At 46.2% G+C, this 13714-nt stretch overlaps 1 protein-coding gene across 1 annotated transcript in view; it reads left to right on the forward strand.

Moving 5' to 3' along the window:
- ZNF704 (zinc finger protein 704) overlaps positions 1–13714 on the forward strand; it is a 210981-nt gene that overhangs the window by 182585 nt on the left and 14682 nt on the right. Inside the window, exons 5-7 of the mRNA XM_023648396.2 lie at positions 1256–1356; positions 6091–6358; positions 8855–8959. Of these exons, the coding sequence (XP_023504164.2) occupies positions 1256–1356; positions 6091–6358; positions 8855–8959 (474 nt within the window). The remainder of the gene's footprint in view (positions 1–1255; positions 1357–6090; positions 6359–8854; positions 8960–13714) is intronic.

The raw sequence follows: 13714 nt of genomic DNA on the forward strand, positions 1-13714 counted from the left end.
TTTTTAACATTTTGGTAACTGTATTTCAGTACACTTGCTTTTCTTTGTAATTCTATGTATTTTATTTTAAACGTTAAGAAGCATTATTCCCTGAAGGGGTCCATAGGTTTCGTGAGACTGCCAAAAGGGTTCATGGCAAACAAAAGATCGAGAAGCCCTGATCTAGTGGTCCTGCTGCCCCCTGAGTCCTCGAGTGTCCTCTGCATCTAGACAGCAGAGCGAGCTGGGGTGGTGTTGGGAAATAGTTTAGTGATAAGTCTTAGAAGGGACATCTGTCACTTCTGCCCGCATCCCATTGGTCCTAATTAGTCACATGACCCCAATTGACCGCATGGAAGGCTGGGAAATTCAGTCTAGCTGTGTGCCCAGGAGGACAAGGAAACGGGGCTTGGTGAGCACATGGAAGTGATTGTCACCACGCCCGTGGGAACAGTCAGCAAAGAGACAGCATCCCAATGACAAGGGCTCTCCCTGGAGAAAATCTATTGCCTGTCAGATTCACAACGGGAAGTCTAATCATGATGATAATAACAATAATAATAATACCACAATAGCTGCCCTTGGTTGAATGATCACTCCTGTCGGGGTTGTGTTAAAGGATTCACTCTCATGACTTCATTTGACCCTCGTAATAACCCTGTGAGATAGGTACTATTCTTGTTCCTCCTTGATAAATAAAGGAACTGCAGACTTGAGAAAGTAAGTCCAGAATCTGTGTTCTCAATCACTGTGCTGGACTGTTTTTGGAAAACACTGAGACCCTTATAGAAGAAGGTGGGACTGCATCCTGGTGGAGGGTGGTTCCTGGAGCCAGACTCCTGGATTCGTATCCCAGCTTTGCAGGAAGCTGGTTCATCCACTGGGCGCGTTTTACTGAGCTGTCTATGCATCTGTAAAATGGAAATAATCGTATCCATTTTTTAGGATTAAATGACATAAACTCTTAGAACAGCACCTGGCACATGTAAGTGCTCTGTGAATGTTACTTCCTTAATGGCTAAGTGACGCTGTGACCACCTCGATGGAAGTGAACTAAGTGCTCCAGCAGAACTCAGTTTCACGAGGGATGCAGGGGAACGTGAGATGACCAAGACCCTCCGCAGCTGGGGGGTTTCCTAGAACAATGTGCTGAGTTATAGTCGAGAAAATGGGAAGCCCTTACTTTTCTAATGAAGGAAAAAATGTGTGGGGCGACAGAAAGACAATGTCGATGGGCTAGTTTTCATTCTAAGGTAACCTCCTCTCGCCTTTGTAGAATTCCATGAAGGTGATGTTCAAATGCCTCTGGAAGAACTGTGGCAAGGTGCTGGGCACTGCAGCGGGAATCCAGAAACACATCCGGACCATCCATCTTGGGTAAGGCAGCCCTCCCCTCAGAGCTCGGTGGCGTCCCCATCAGTTCATTCCAAGGCCACCTGCTCTCGGACATTACACACCACACTGTGCCTTCAAGGTCCTGAGCACCAGAATGGAGACTGGGTGTGCCTGGTCTTCCTGATCACTGTGGAGATGGCCACTGCAGACAGTGTGGGCCAACATGGCGCGGTGGAAAGCACGTGGATTGAACGTTGTAAACTCTCCCCAATTTACTTACTAAGTGATGTTAGACAAGTCACTGTGCTGAGCCTCCAGGCCCTCTGCCAGTGAGGCTACTGATACCATCAGCCCTGCAGGCTCATGTGTGAGGGTCAAAAGTAAAATGTGAGAGTGATTTGTAAGATATAAAGCACCAGCGTAGGGTAGGACCCCCTGAAATTGTCTTTGAAATTAATGTGCGTTTTTTTCCCAATGAAGAGTATTCGTGACTTTGAGCCTCAAAGGCATGGACAGCCCAACAAGGCTTTAAGAACCACTGTGTTGATCAGTGCTGCTGTTGCTGTTCTCAGGATGCCGGATGACCTGGCTCCATCATTTTCTGCTGTTCAAATAAGCCCTTTATTTGTACAATCTACACTTTCCTTTGTGTTCTATAAAAACCTTTCTAAGAAAAGATAACCAAAGCTTTGGGAGCCTCAGTGATTAGGGACCACATAGGGGGACAGGGGTGGTTCAGCAGTCTTGTCCTGTAGTCTCCGGGTCTTTCTCGTCCAGAGATCTGGGACTTAGAAGGGACCTTGAGAGGCTGTAAGGCATAAGGAGTGCACATAAGGCAGGTCCGAACTCATGACCACGGCCCCGGATGCTGGACACAGAGGTGGCCTTCCAACAAGATGAGTGTTGAGAAATAAACAGTACAGTCACTTTGCCCAGCAAGGGATCAGTTTAGGAAATGCGTCATCCTTAAGAAGTGATGTAAAAAGAAAATGACAATGCTGGGGTGATTTTGCTCATCTGTGCCGGCGGGCGCCTTCCATGACTGTGGAGAACAGCGAGGATCTGGCTCCCTAACCCATAGGGCTGATGTTTGGAGACGGAGCCAGACCCTTCCAGAGCATGGCACCAAGCGCTGTGGGTGTGACCCAGCAAGGCCCGCCTTCATCCTCCAAGAAACCCCACTCTGGAACCACGCTGGGCAGACTGCCTCATTCTTGTTCCTGAAGCTTCAGGCAAGGAAATCCTGCCCACCTCCCCTCAAACCTCATCGTCAGGACAACTCCCCTTATAAATAGCTCAGAGTTATTTAAAGGCTTAGAAAGAACTTCCCGAAGCTATAATCAGGAACTAGGACATTTGTTTTAAAGTCCGTCTGCCTGGAAAATTGAATGCTGTCCCACCCCTCGCAGAAGCACATGAAGCCGTGATACATGTGCATCACACAACTTTCCCTTGAGCTCCCGGGGTGCTCTCGTGGTGGGTGCCATTCAAAATGCAGCCACGCGTTTGCCTCCGCAGGAGTCCCTGTTCACGCTGTACTCCTCACGTTGCCCCGGTGAATTCCGACTCCCTGCCTGCCAGCCACTGCGCAGCAATGGGCTGGGTAGCAGGATGCAAGGCTGAACTCTGTGAAGCCCGGGGCCTGAGCTTTCCATGGACTGGGAGAGAGAGTGCCTTTGCCTTCGTCCAGGAGCTCCATTAGGGGTCTCTGAGACGATGGAATGTGTGTCATGAATGTTGGTGGAGGTGGCGGACACCTTCCAGACCCCAAAGAACATAGATCTTTCTGCTGTGGCTGCAGTGTACCCCGTGGCCGGGGAAAAACAGCCCACTGCTTTTCTCTTTAATACATTTTTTTTTTTTTGAGGAAGATTAGCCCTGAGCTAACTGCTGCCAATCCTCCTCTTTTTGCTGAGGAAGACTGGCCCTGAGCTAACATCCGTGCCCATCTTCCTCTACTTTATATGTGGGATGCCTACCACAGCATGGATTGCCAAGCAGCGAACCCTGGGCCGCTGAGAAGTGGAATGTGTGAACTTAACTGCTGTGCCATCGGGCGGGCCCCTGCTTTTCTCTTTAATCTCACTTCATTCCTGCGCACCAGGGGCAGGGGCTGATCCTGATCTATCTCCGTAGAGGATACTCCCTTCCCCCAGGCCCCTGTGTCTGTTAGCTCTTGGCAGCCAGGAGGAACAGGGCCTGCCCTTCACTGGAAAGGAAGTGGGGACAGGAAAAGAACTGAGGTGCAAGCCTCGTCCCACTCTCTGGGGTCTTTGACGGGATGCTTGTCCGAAAGCCAAGCGGGCCAGACCTGATATGGTGCAGACACACCTCCTAGCCACTGGGCCTAGGAGCTCAGGGGAGGTGGCCCCAGGCTGGGAGAAACCACTGATTTGGCCCAACAGAAAGGCCAAGAAAGGGGCGGATTTTTATCTTAGTTTCCATGTAGGGATTGTAAGCGGGAAAAACGTTGATTCCGAGTCAGTGATCTGCCGCTGCTGGCTGTTCCGTGAAATTTGGGGTGCCCCGTGGAAGGCAGACTGCAGAGGCCTCTGCTCAGCTGTCCCACACAGCTGGGTGGCTAGATATCCCCCGCGTCTCTAGAAATTAACAAACCCAATCATTGTTTTCTAATGTGATGGACAGTTATTTCATTTTATTTTACTCAGAACCTTCTGTGGAAAGTTTCTGTGGACAATTTCCCATGTCTTAGGGTGAAGAACTCTGAAAGCACTGAGAAGATACTTTTCCTGGTGATAGTAAAAATCGAGGGCTTCTAGCATCAACTTTATTTTTATTTCGTAAGCGTTAGTGCTGCTTCTGTGGGAGGTGCACCTCTAAACACTGTCGATTAATTTGCTTCATCCTCACAACAGGCAGGCACTGTGATGACCCCCATTCTATCAGTGAAGAACCTGAGGCATGGGGCCACGTGGGCCGCCAGCATCACACACGCAGCTAGACGGTGTCAGGATTTGAACCCGGGACATCTGACTCCGGAATTCATGCTCATCATCCCTATGCTGCATCACCATCAGCTTCATTCATTCATTCATTCACTCACTCATTCAGCATTTAATAGGCACCCACTCCATGCCAGATACACTGATCTATGTGAAGTGACATGAGGATGAACAAGACGCAGCCCTAGAGAATCACAGGCTTAGGGAGGCGACAGAGGTTAAAAAAAAAAATACAAACATGTACCAAGTGATTAAAGTGAATTAAATAAAATGAACTCACGTCCAAGGGAACACAAAGGATCTAACATTTAGGAGTGAAGTCCCAACTCCTAACCTTCAGAATACAGCCCAAATTTCACCTCCACCACACCCTCTTGCGCAGCCGCTGTGAACACGCATCCGGACCATCGATGACCAGCCTCCTCGCTGGTCTCGCCTCCGGCTCTTGCCCTCTTGTCCTCTATCCTCCAGACAATAGCCAGAATGATACTTTCCCAAAGTACCTGGGATCCCTCAGAACCGCCAGTGGCTTCCATCACATTCGGAAGACTCCAAAGCCATTCCTGTGGGCTGCACAGCCCCTGCCTTCGCTCCCTCCCTCCGCTCACTCTCTCCTGGTGCCCTGAATGACGGCCACTGGCCTCTCTGCCCTTCTTGGAAAACACCAAGCCCACCTGCCCGCCCCACGGCTTTGTGCTGCTGCTCACTGGGCCCTCGTCCCACGGTCCCAGCCTGGGTTTCTCCCTCACCTCATTCAGGTCTCTGCTCACACCACCTCCTCAGAGAGGCTTCCTCTGAACATTAGAATAATGTCGCCCCTCACTTACCGTGCTTAAGGATACTCTTATGCTGCTTAATTTTTCTTCCTGGGATTTATCACTGCCTGATACATGAAGGGTCTATGTCTTTATGGGTTTCTTATCTGCCTCTCCCACTAGACTCCAAGTTCCATCAGTGCAGACTTGTCTTGGAAGCCCTGGGAGTTGTTTTTTTTCTTTTTTATAATTCAAGTGCCTGACTCGAACTTTGATTGCTGAGGCATCCGGTTCAAGGAGGGCTCTCTGCAGTAAACACACGAGGCCGGACTAGAGAGCGAGCCGGTCCTGCCCCGCTGCAGCCCCCTTGTTGTCAAGATCTCAGTCGATTTCCATAACTGACCGTTTGGGCCACTTGATTTTTCTCTTCTCACACTTTAAATTCCTGCTCTTATGTTTTAAATTCCCTATACAGAGTGAGTCTGCAAAACCCTCGGCCCCCACCCTCAACCCCAATAAAAGCAGAACTCCACGCCCATGTGCACCCTCTCTCTCTCTCTCCCTGCAACCTTGCTGTGTGGCCCCAGGTGTGCCGGGTAATTTCCAGGTCTTGTAAGTAAGGAACCTTTATTTTCTCAAAGTTTCCTGATGGTTACTGCTGAAGGGCATCTTGCAGTCATAATAAGACCCACAAGGGCCAGTACATTCACAACATTGGTTATTGACAGGCTGAGACCGACACAGAACAAGAATCTATCTGTGATATTTGTTCACTGTGATTTCCAGAGACCCTAGAAAAGTGCCTGGACGTAGTAAAGTCTCAATAAATTCTTGTTGAATGATTGATTGATTACTTGATTGATTGAATAAATTGCTTTAAGAGGTCAAGGAAGGCCTCCCCTGGAAGCGGACAGTTGAGTGTTGCAGGATAAGTGAGAGTTTGCAAGGCAGACGAGACAGAGGAAAAGCATTTCAGACAGAGGGAACAGCCTGTGCACAGTTTCGAGGCAAGAAAACAGGTTGGTTTCATCGGATTGCTCTGCTCTCTTTTGCCTCAGGCGTGTGGGGGACTCCGACTACAGTGATGGTGAAGAGGATTTTTACTACACCGAGATCAAGCTCAACACAGACTCGGTGGCAGATGGACTGAGCAGCCTGGCCCCGGTGTCGCCCTCCCAGTCGCTGGCCTCGCCTCCTACTTTCCCCATCCCAGAGTCAAGCCGAACAGAAGCTCCTTGTGCCAAAACCGAGACTAAGCTGATGACGCCCCTGAGCCGCTCGGCTCCCACCACCCTCTACCTCGTGCACACCGACCACGCTTACCAGGTGACTTGCGAGGGCCCGTGAGAGTAATCGCTTTGACCCCTGACCAAAAGCAGTCGTTCTGAGCTGCGAGTAAAGGATAACTCGGCAGGAAAACAGCATCAGGCATGGCAGCCCAGTAGCTGAGTTCACTGTCTCGTTTTCTTCTTTTAAAGCCAAGATCTCACACAGATGGGACCCTGTGGGTTCTTGGACTCCCCTTACTGACTGAAGATCCGACCCCTTAGAGGTGGTTGTGAGGATTAAAATCCGGAATATTGTAAAGCCATCATAGGGGTGCCTGGCACGTGATATAAGTATCTGTTAAATAAGAAATAAATGAAAAGGTGAGTGTTGACAAGCTCTGGCACAGTGACAGAATCGCCCTACACCCCAAGTCTGGGACTTGGTGCGCCGCCTTCTGGACTGGTAACTAACGCTCTCAGATGGGAGCATGGTTGTCAATGTTCCCCAAACCAACAGCGTCAGCATCACCTGGGAACCTGTTAGAAATGTAAAGTCTTGGAACCACCCCAGCCCCCCAGACCTGCTGGACCAGAAGCTGTTGTAACAGACTCCCCGGGCAATTCCACTTTGCTCTAAAATCTGAAAAGGGCTTAGAGACAAATCCTGCAAGGACGGGTCAGGGCTAAAGGTCCCTCCCTCCAGCCATTATTAATAACTCTTTTAAATGTTGATTTGTTTTAATAAAATCTCAATCCATTCAAATTTTCCGAAAACATTTTTCCTATAATTCTCCACTACCTTATGCAACTTTAAGAAAAAAAATCTGCTTAACATATTTGTAATTCTGTTCTCCCACCTTTGTTTTATGAACGCTTTTCATATAACTGAGTAGTATTCAATTAAATCGAAACACCAGATTGTTTTCATCATTCTTTTATTGTTGGGTATCTACCTTTTCGTCTATCTGGTTTTTACACCATCATTAATAACTCTACTAGGAACACCTCTGTGCCAGTAGCTTTTTTTTCCCCTGGAATTCCCAGAAGAGTACTTATTGAGTCAGAGGGTATAACATGACCAGCTATGGCTCTTGCTATGTGTTGCCAAAATATCTTCCAGTGGCGCCCGTTACGAAACCTCTGTCACTAGCAAATCTGTTTATAATTAGAAGAAGCAACCTTGTGGGGGAAGAAGTCGGCCGCTTACTTAGTAGACTAAACCTCGAGAGCAATGGATTAGAGCTAATTATTAAATTAGTGGATGCAGTAGAACTCATTCCTGACTCTTGTTACGTGGGTCAAGAAGAAGAATTCATTCCTTTGCTCTTGTTCGTCAGTGTCGCGTTCAGGTCTGAAATCATGGGTGTGAGTCAGCGTACTTAACTCCCTTTGCTCATCTGTATCGGAGCACACACTAGGCAATGGAGAAGTTCCTTCCCAAACCATCTATTCATAATACTGGAATTTTTCTGCTTATTGATATCATAAATGTTCCGCATGGAAAATATTAAAAACATAAACAAAGAAAGAAAATTCATCCCAAGTACCAGTGACAGGAAAGCCCCTTGGTTAATATTTTTTGTATGTGCTTCAAGACTTGGTTCTATGTGTGTATGTATACTCAATAGGAAAAAAAAAAAAAAAAAAGGAGGGGCCAATACGGTGGTGCAGCGGTTAAGTGCGCACATTCTGCTTCGGCGGTCCAGGGTTCACTGGTTCAGATCCTGGGTGCGGACCTACACACCGCTTGGCAAGCCATGCTGTGACAGGTGCCCCACATATAAAATAGAGGAAAATGGGCATACATGTTAGCTCAGGGCCAGTCTTCCTCAGCAAAAAAAGGAGCATTGGCGATGAATGTTAGCTCAGGGCTAATCTTCCTCAGGAAAAAAAAACAAATGTATTGTAGAACTGTTTTTACTATGCTTTGTTTTTTTCCACTTAATATATCATGAACATTTTCCCACGCCAGTGAGTATTCTCCAACATCATTTTTAATGGCTCTGTGGGTATATTGTGATTTATTCACTCATTTCCCTGTTCTTGGAGATTTGTGTTTCCAGTTTTTCTTTTATAATACATAGTTCTGCAGTGAACCTCCTTGTACCCATTTCCTTAGAATGAATTCTAGAAGTGGAATAGCTAATATACAGAATACGAGGAATTTTGATATGTATTGCCAAACTACCCTCCCAAAAGGTTGTACCAATTTACACACCCACCACCTTTGTATAAAAGTGTTTATTTCCCAATTTGATAGTAAGGAATTGTACCTCACAAGTGCTAAAACAGGTATATGTAGGTATAATCACATTTCTTTTCTGAAATCAACAGTCAAAAACTTTCTCCTTTTATACCTTAGATAGATTGCTTAGATATATGAAAGTTTATTTCTAGCTCCTCTCTTTGACCATGTTTCAGCTGCTCCTATTAGATAATTAGTCTAAGTTATTAATACAGCTGAGACCATTTCTGAGGCCCTCCCTTGGCAGTGACAGCTGAAGATTCAGAGGAAAAATATTCTTTCATAACACCCTTGTTTTCTCTTTTACAGGCCACGCCCCCCGTGACCATTCCAGGATCGGCCGAATTCACCCCCAATGGCAGCAGCTTCAGCATTTCCTGGCAGTCTCCTCCAGTTACCTTCACAGGCATTCCAGTAAGTAGAAAAACAAAAAGCCAGAAACCTGGTCAAAACGAAACATAAATTTAGAGAGCAGATTGCAGAAACACGCAAGAAAAAGACAAAAATCAGAATGCCCAAAGTCCTTTATTTTTTGAGCGATATCTGTGACCTCCTGCACAAGGTGCCACCTGGTCCAGACTGGCCCAGCTTCTCTGTGAAAAGGTGTTCGGATTGGAATTTTAGAAAATTAGAAGGAAGTTTTAGCGGTTGATAAACGGCTTGTTGGAAATATATCAAGATTTTTTGTGTTGGTGTACATTTGTGTGTTTCCAAAAGCCTTTATAAAATTAATAGCTGAACGCAGACTCTGAACATAAAAGAAAAAGACTCTGTATGTACATGGCATCGATCATTATGAATAACTTTATAAAATTTGACTTTAAAATTATTGTTTGTGGGTATGTCATTTTGAAGGTTCAAATAACGTAAACTGAAATCACTTTTTTTCTTCCAAAACCTGAATAATGCATGCTGATGGGTAATTTGAAAATAAATGAGTGCTGAAATATGCAATCAGTTTTAAGTAGTATATAAGAATTGACTTGATATATTAAATGATTACTGTTTGATAAATCACCATGGATTAACTTGATTCCTAAGCGTTCATTTAAAAATATATTGGGTCTTTTATAGCTTATCACGGAATATCCATAGACCTACACACTGTAAATGCTCACGGTGGTTTATAACTCCTGATAAGGTTCAGAAAGTGGCTTATGATAACGATAGTAACTTATTTTCTCCTCTCCACCCCTCTCCCCAAAGACTTCCCAAAAGCCTCTTATTGCCACCACTGGCAGCTCCCAGAGGTTTCCAGCAAATGCTAAGGCCTCCTGTGGAGCTGATAAAAATGAAAGTGGCTCAATCAATTATGCTGTGCTCTGTCAATGAATATTTATTAAATTCCCTAGAGGAACAGCCAACAATAAAAAGCATCCTGCTGGCAACAATTTGTGGCTTCTAGAAAATGCTCCCGGAATTCGATTTTTAAACAATATCATGGACCTGGAGTAATTATGAAAGTTGCCTGCTTCATCAGATAATGGTAACTGCTAGTCGGTCTGAAAGAGCAGGAATGCAGTGAGGGACCTGGGTAGAGAGCAGCGTAGACACACAGTGTTAGTTTTGTTTCTGGCAAGAGCAATGATCTGCTGAGGTGGGTGTCAGAGGGTAACAGTTTTTTTGGTGACTTATTTTTTGGGGTAGACATAAAAAGATGCAGAGTGGCTCAATTCACATTTGAGACAACAGTTTTAACCTAGAAAGGCAGCTACACTTACAGAATTGCAGACCTGCTATTCTGAATTCTGTTAATTGCTGGTTTTGATTTGAGAAGCATTTTCAAGAGCATGCACCATATGGCTCATCTGGGGTAAAACAGGTATGGTGTGTAGATGGAACAGACCACTTCTGACTTATTTTCAAATCGCCTCTGTGGCCAACCAAAATGGAATTTTTTCCCCTTCGTTTTATTAATTCCGTCATTTCCTTTCTGAAGTACAGAGAGTTCTCTCTGAGTGGCGTTTTACTGGCTGTGTCCCCCCATAGTTCCAGGATGTCTTACACGGTAGGACACCAGCCACGATACCTTCTCCTGTTTCTTTTTCAACAGTGAAATTTTAAAACTCTTCTCTGCTATAGTCACTAGTATTTATATGTCTGTCCTCATCTCAATGCCCCAAACTTTTCACAGAGTCCCCAATTTCATTATCTCTCGCTTACCAGGGATGTTCTAGACTAGAGCTTAGACAGAAAGTATATACAGTGGCTGGGTTAGCCAGTGCCCCACTGAAATCCTATGTGAGCTTCCAGTTTGTTCTTTCCCCAGAGAATTCCCAATCTGTCTGATGTGTAGTCTGTTTCAGCCAACGCTCTAGGCTATTTTAACTGTCAAGCTTGCCACTCCTGTTTACAAGGAAAGATAAGCGAAGGGTGCACTATTTTCCAGGCTTGTTTTACTCTAGAAAGAAGACACAAGGACTTACTACTAACAATGTTCTTTCTGTTGCTATACTCTCTATCAATGCTTTAAAAAAAAAAAGTGCGTGTTTGCCGTTCACCTACTGGGGGCTGGATCTCACAACTCCACACCACACAGGCACAGGACTGTCACACTTCCACTGAAGGGGTGCCGCTGTCCCTGAATTCTCCAGGAGCGCTAGTCCCACCCCTAGAAGACAGGCAGCCAGGTGGAATCTAAGAATGTGTGAATTCCTACCTTATAAATTAGTAGAAGAGGGTTTTTAGACAGAAGCTCCAAAAGTTTTAAACTATACTGAATTAGTATTAGTGATGGCTTCAGATATATCCAAACTGAAGAGCAGAGCAGTTGCCGTTTTATAAAATGCTCTTTAAAGAACGCATTTCTCTTTGGACTCCAAACCAAATAGCCGAGGTTGTCCGCTCCATTTAGGGTTTGCCCTTCTCACACATCTCTGAGACCTGGTACTGCAGAGAGGATGCTTCTGTATGCTTCCTAGAGAGTGGAAGTCACCTCCCTCTGAGGAATGCCAAGGCTTGCAGGATTTCATTTATTCATTTGCCCACACTAGACTTCCTGGACACTGGGCTCTAATAAGTTCCCTGGGTAAGACCTCTTCCCGGAGGTTGTAGCCGAGAAGGCCGGCTGCCTATTTACAAACATCCCTGCAGGTGCAGTCTTCCCGAGCCGAAGACCGTGGACTGGGGGTAGGGAGGAGACCGTCACTAATTACAGCCTTCTTTGACCTGCTTTTCCCGAATGGCCCGTCTTATCTTCTAATTATCTCCAATCCTTCTTCTGTCTTTTCATGGCAGAAAGCCGAGAGCTCTTGGCCCCTGAGTTAGTCTGCTCAGAGTGCCATAACAGAATCCCATAGACTGGGTGGCTTAACAACCAGAATTTATTTTCTCAGTTCTGGAGACTGGAAGTCCCAGATCAAGGTGCTGGCGCATTCGGTTCCTGGGGTGGGACCTCCTCCTGGCTTGTAAAGGGCCACCTGCCCACTGTGTGCCCATCTGGCCTTTTCTGTTGGAGGGATGGAGGATGGAGAGAGAGCCCTATCTCTTCTTATTAGGACAGTGATCCGGTTGGATCAGGGTCCCACCCTCTTGACTTCGTTTATCCTTGATTTATCGTTAAAGGCCCCATCTCCAAATACAACCACACTGGAAATTAGAGCTTCAACATATGGATTTGGGGGGGGGGACACAAACATTCAGTCCATAGCAGGCCCCACCCCAGCAAGAAAGAGCTAATCAACCTGCTATCCAAGGGCCGTTCCAGGACCAGTCAGGCCAGAGTGAGGCTCTGCAAACCTGACCTCGCCGTGTTCAATTGTTAGGTGGTTAGAGGGTTCTGTTTTTTTTTTACACCTTGAGGGAGGGTTCAGAATAGTATATTATAAGAGGTTAAAACCAAGACGTGTCCTTTCTTTTTTTCCACCTGAGAGAGAGAAAATCACAAAGACAAGAAATTTCTCCAGCATTTTTTTTTTTTTTGAGGAAGATTAGCCCTGAGCTAACATCCATGCCCATCTTCCTCTACTTTATACGTGGGACGCCTACCACAGCATGGCTTGCCAAGCAGTGCCATGTCTGCACCCGGGATCCAAACCAGCGAACCCCGGGCCGCCAAAGCAGAACGTGTGAACTTAACCACTGCGCCACCGGGCCAGCCCTTCCAGCATTTTTCCAGAAGGACACAACATCCATATTACTGCTCTAGTGTGAGGCTCAGATGCAAATTCTGAGTCTGGCATTTACAAACCGTGACCTCTAGCCAGTCACATGGCCTCTCTTAAGCAAAGGCCTCCGCCCCAACCCTACCTTGTAGAGTTGTGCTGTTGCGCACTGTGCAATTCATAGGAGTGTACATCATCTACAGTGGCCGTGAACACCCTCTGGTTTGCTATTCTGCATCCTGGTCCAGAGGGGATGGGGGGCGGGTTTCGTGGGGATTCTGCTCCTGGAAGAGCCTACACATCTATCCACCTCAAGTACACACACTGAATTCCAAAGCTTTTATTTTTTTTTTTAAGATTTTATTTTTTCCTTTTTCTACTCAAAGTCCCTGGGTACATAGTTGCATATTTTTAGTTGCGGGTCCTTCTAGTTGTGGCATGTGGGACGCCACCTCAGCGTGGCCTGACGAGCGGTGCCACGTCTGCGCCCAGGATCCAAACCAGCGAAACCCTGGGCCCCCGAAGCGGAGCGCGCGAACTTAACCACTCAGCCATGGGGCCAGCCCCCAAAACTTTTATTTTTAAAAAAATTCTGCATATTCTTCACCTCTGCTGGCCCTCGCTCCACCCAACTTTAGCAAAAAGTAAAGACCAATGGTACAGAATAATTCACACTCATGACAACAATGGTTTAAAACATTAGGTTTTTTTCTTACCTGTTTTTTTTGGGGGGGGGGGGGATTAATATCTGGGAAAAGAACACTGACGCACCTTCCTTTACAGTGGAAGAAAATGGCAAGTCCCAGTACCTGTACTGGAGACAGGTCAGTCCCATAAGTGTGCCAGAGGAACGTTCCCATTGCTGTTGACTGGTGATCCCATTTCTCCGGCCATGTTGGCTTCTAGATGACTGAGTTTTTAAGTGCATTAAATGCCTGGTCTTCTGTCTGTGGCAATATCGTGTATTTCCTTGAGACATCATTTATCTTTTGTTATGAAAATTAGTTTTTTGCAGCTTTTGGGAATCCCACGAGCTTAGAGGATATTTAGTGTTATGAGAGCGAGT

This window comes from Equus caballus, chromosome 9 (assembly GCF_041296265.1).
Source record: "Equus caballus isolate H_3958 breed thoroughbred chromosome 9, TB-T2T, whole genome shotgun sequence".
NCBI lineage: Eukaryota > Metazoa > Chordata > Mammalia > Perissodactyla > Equidae > Equus > Equus caballus.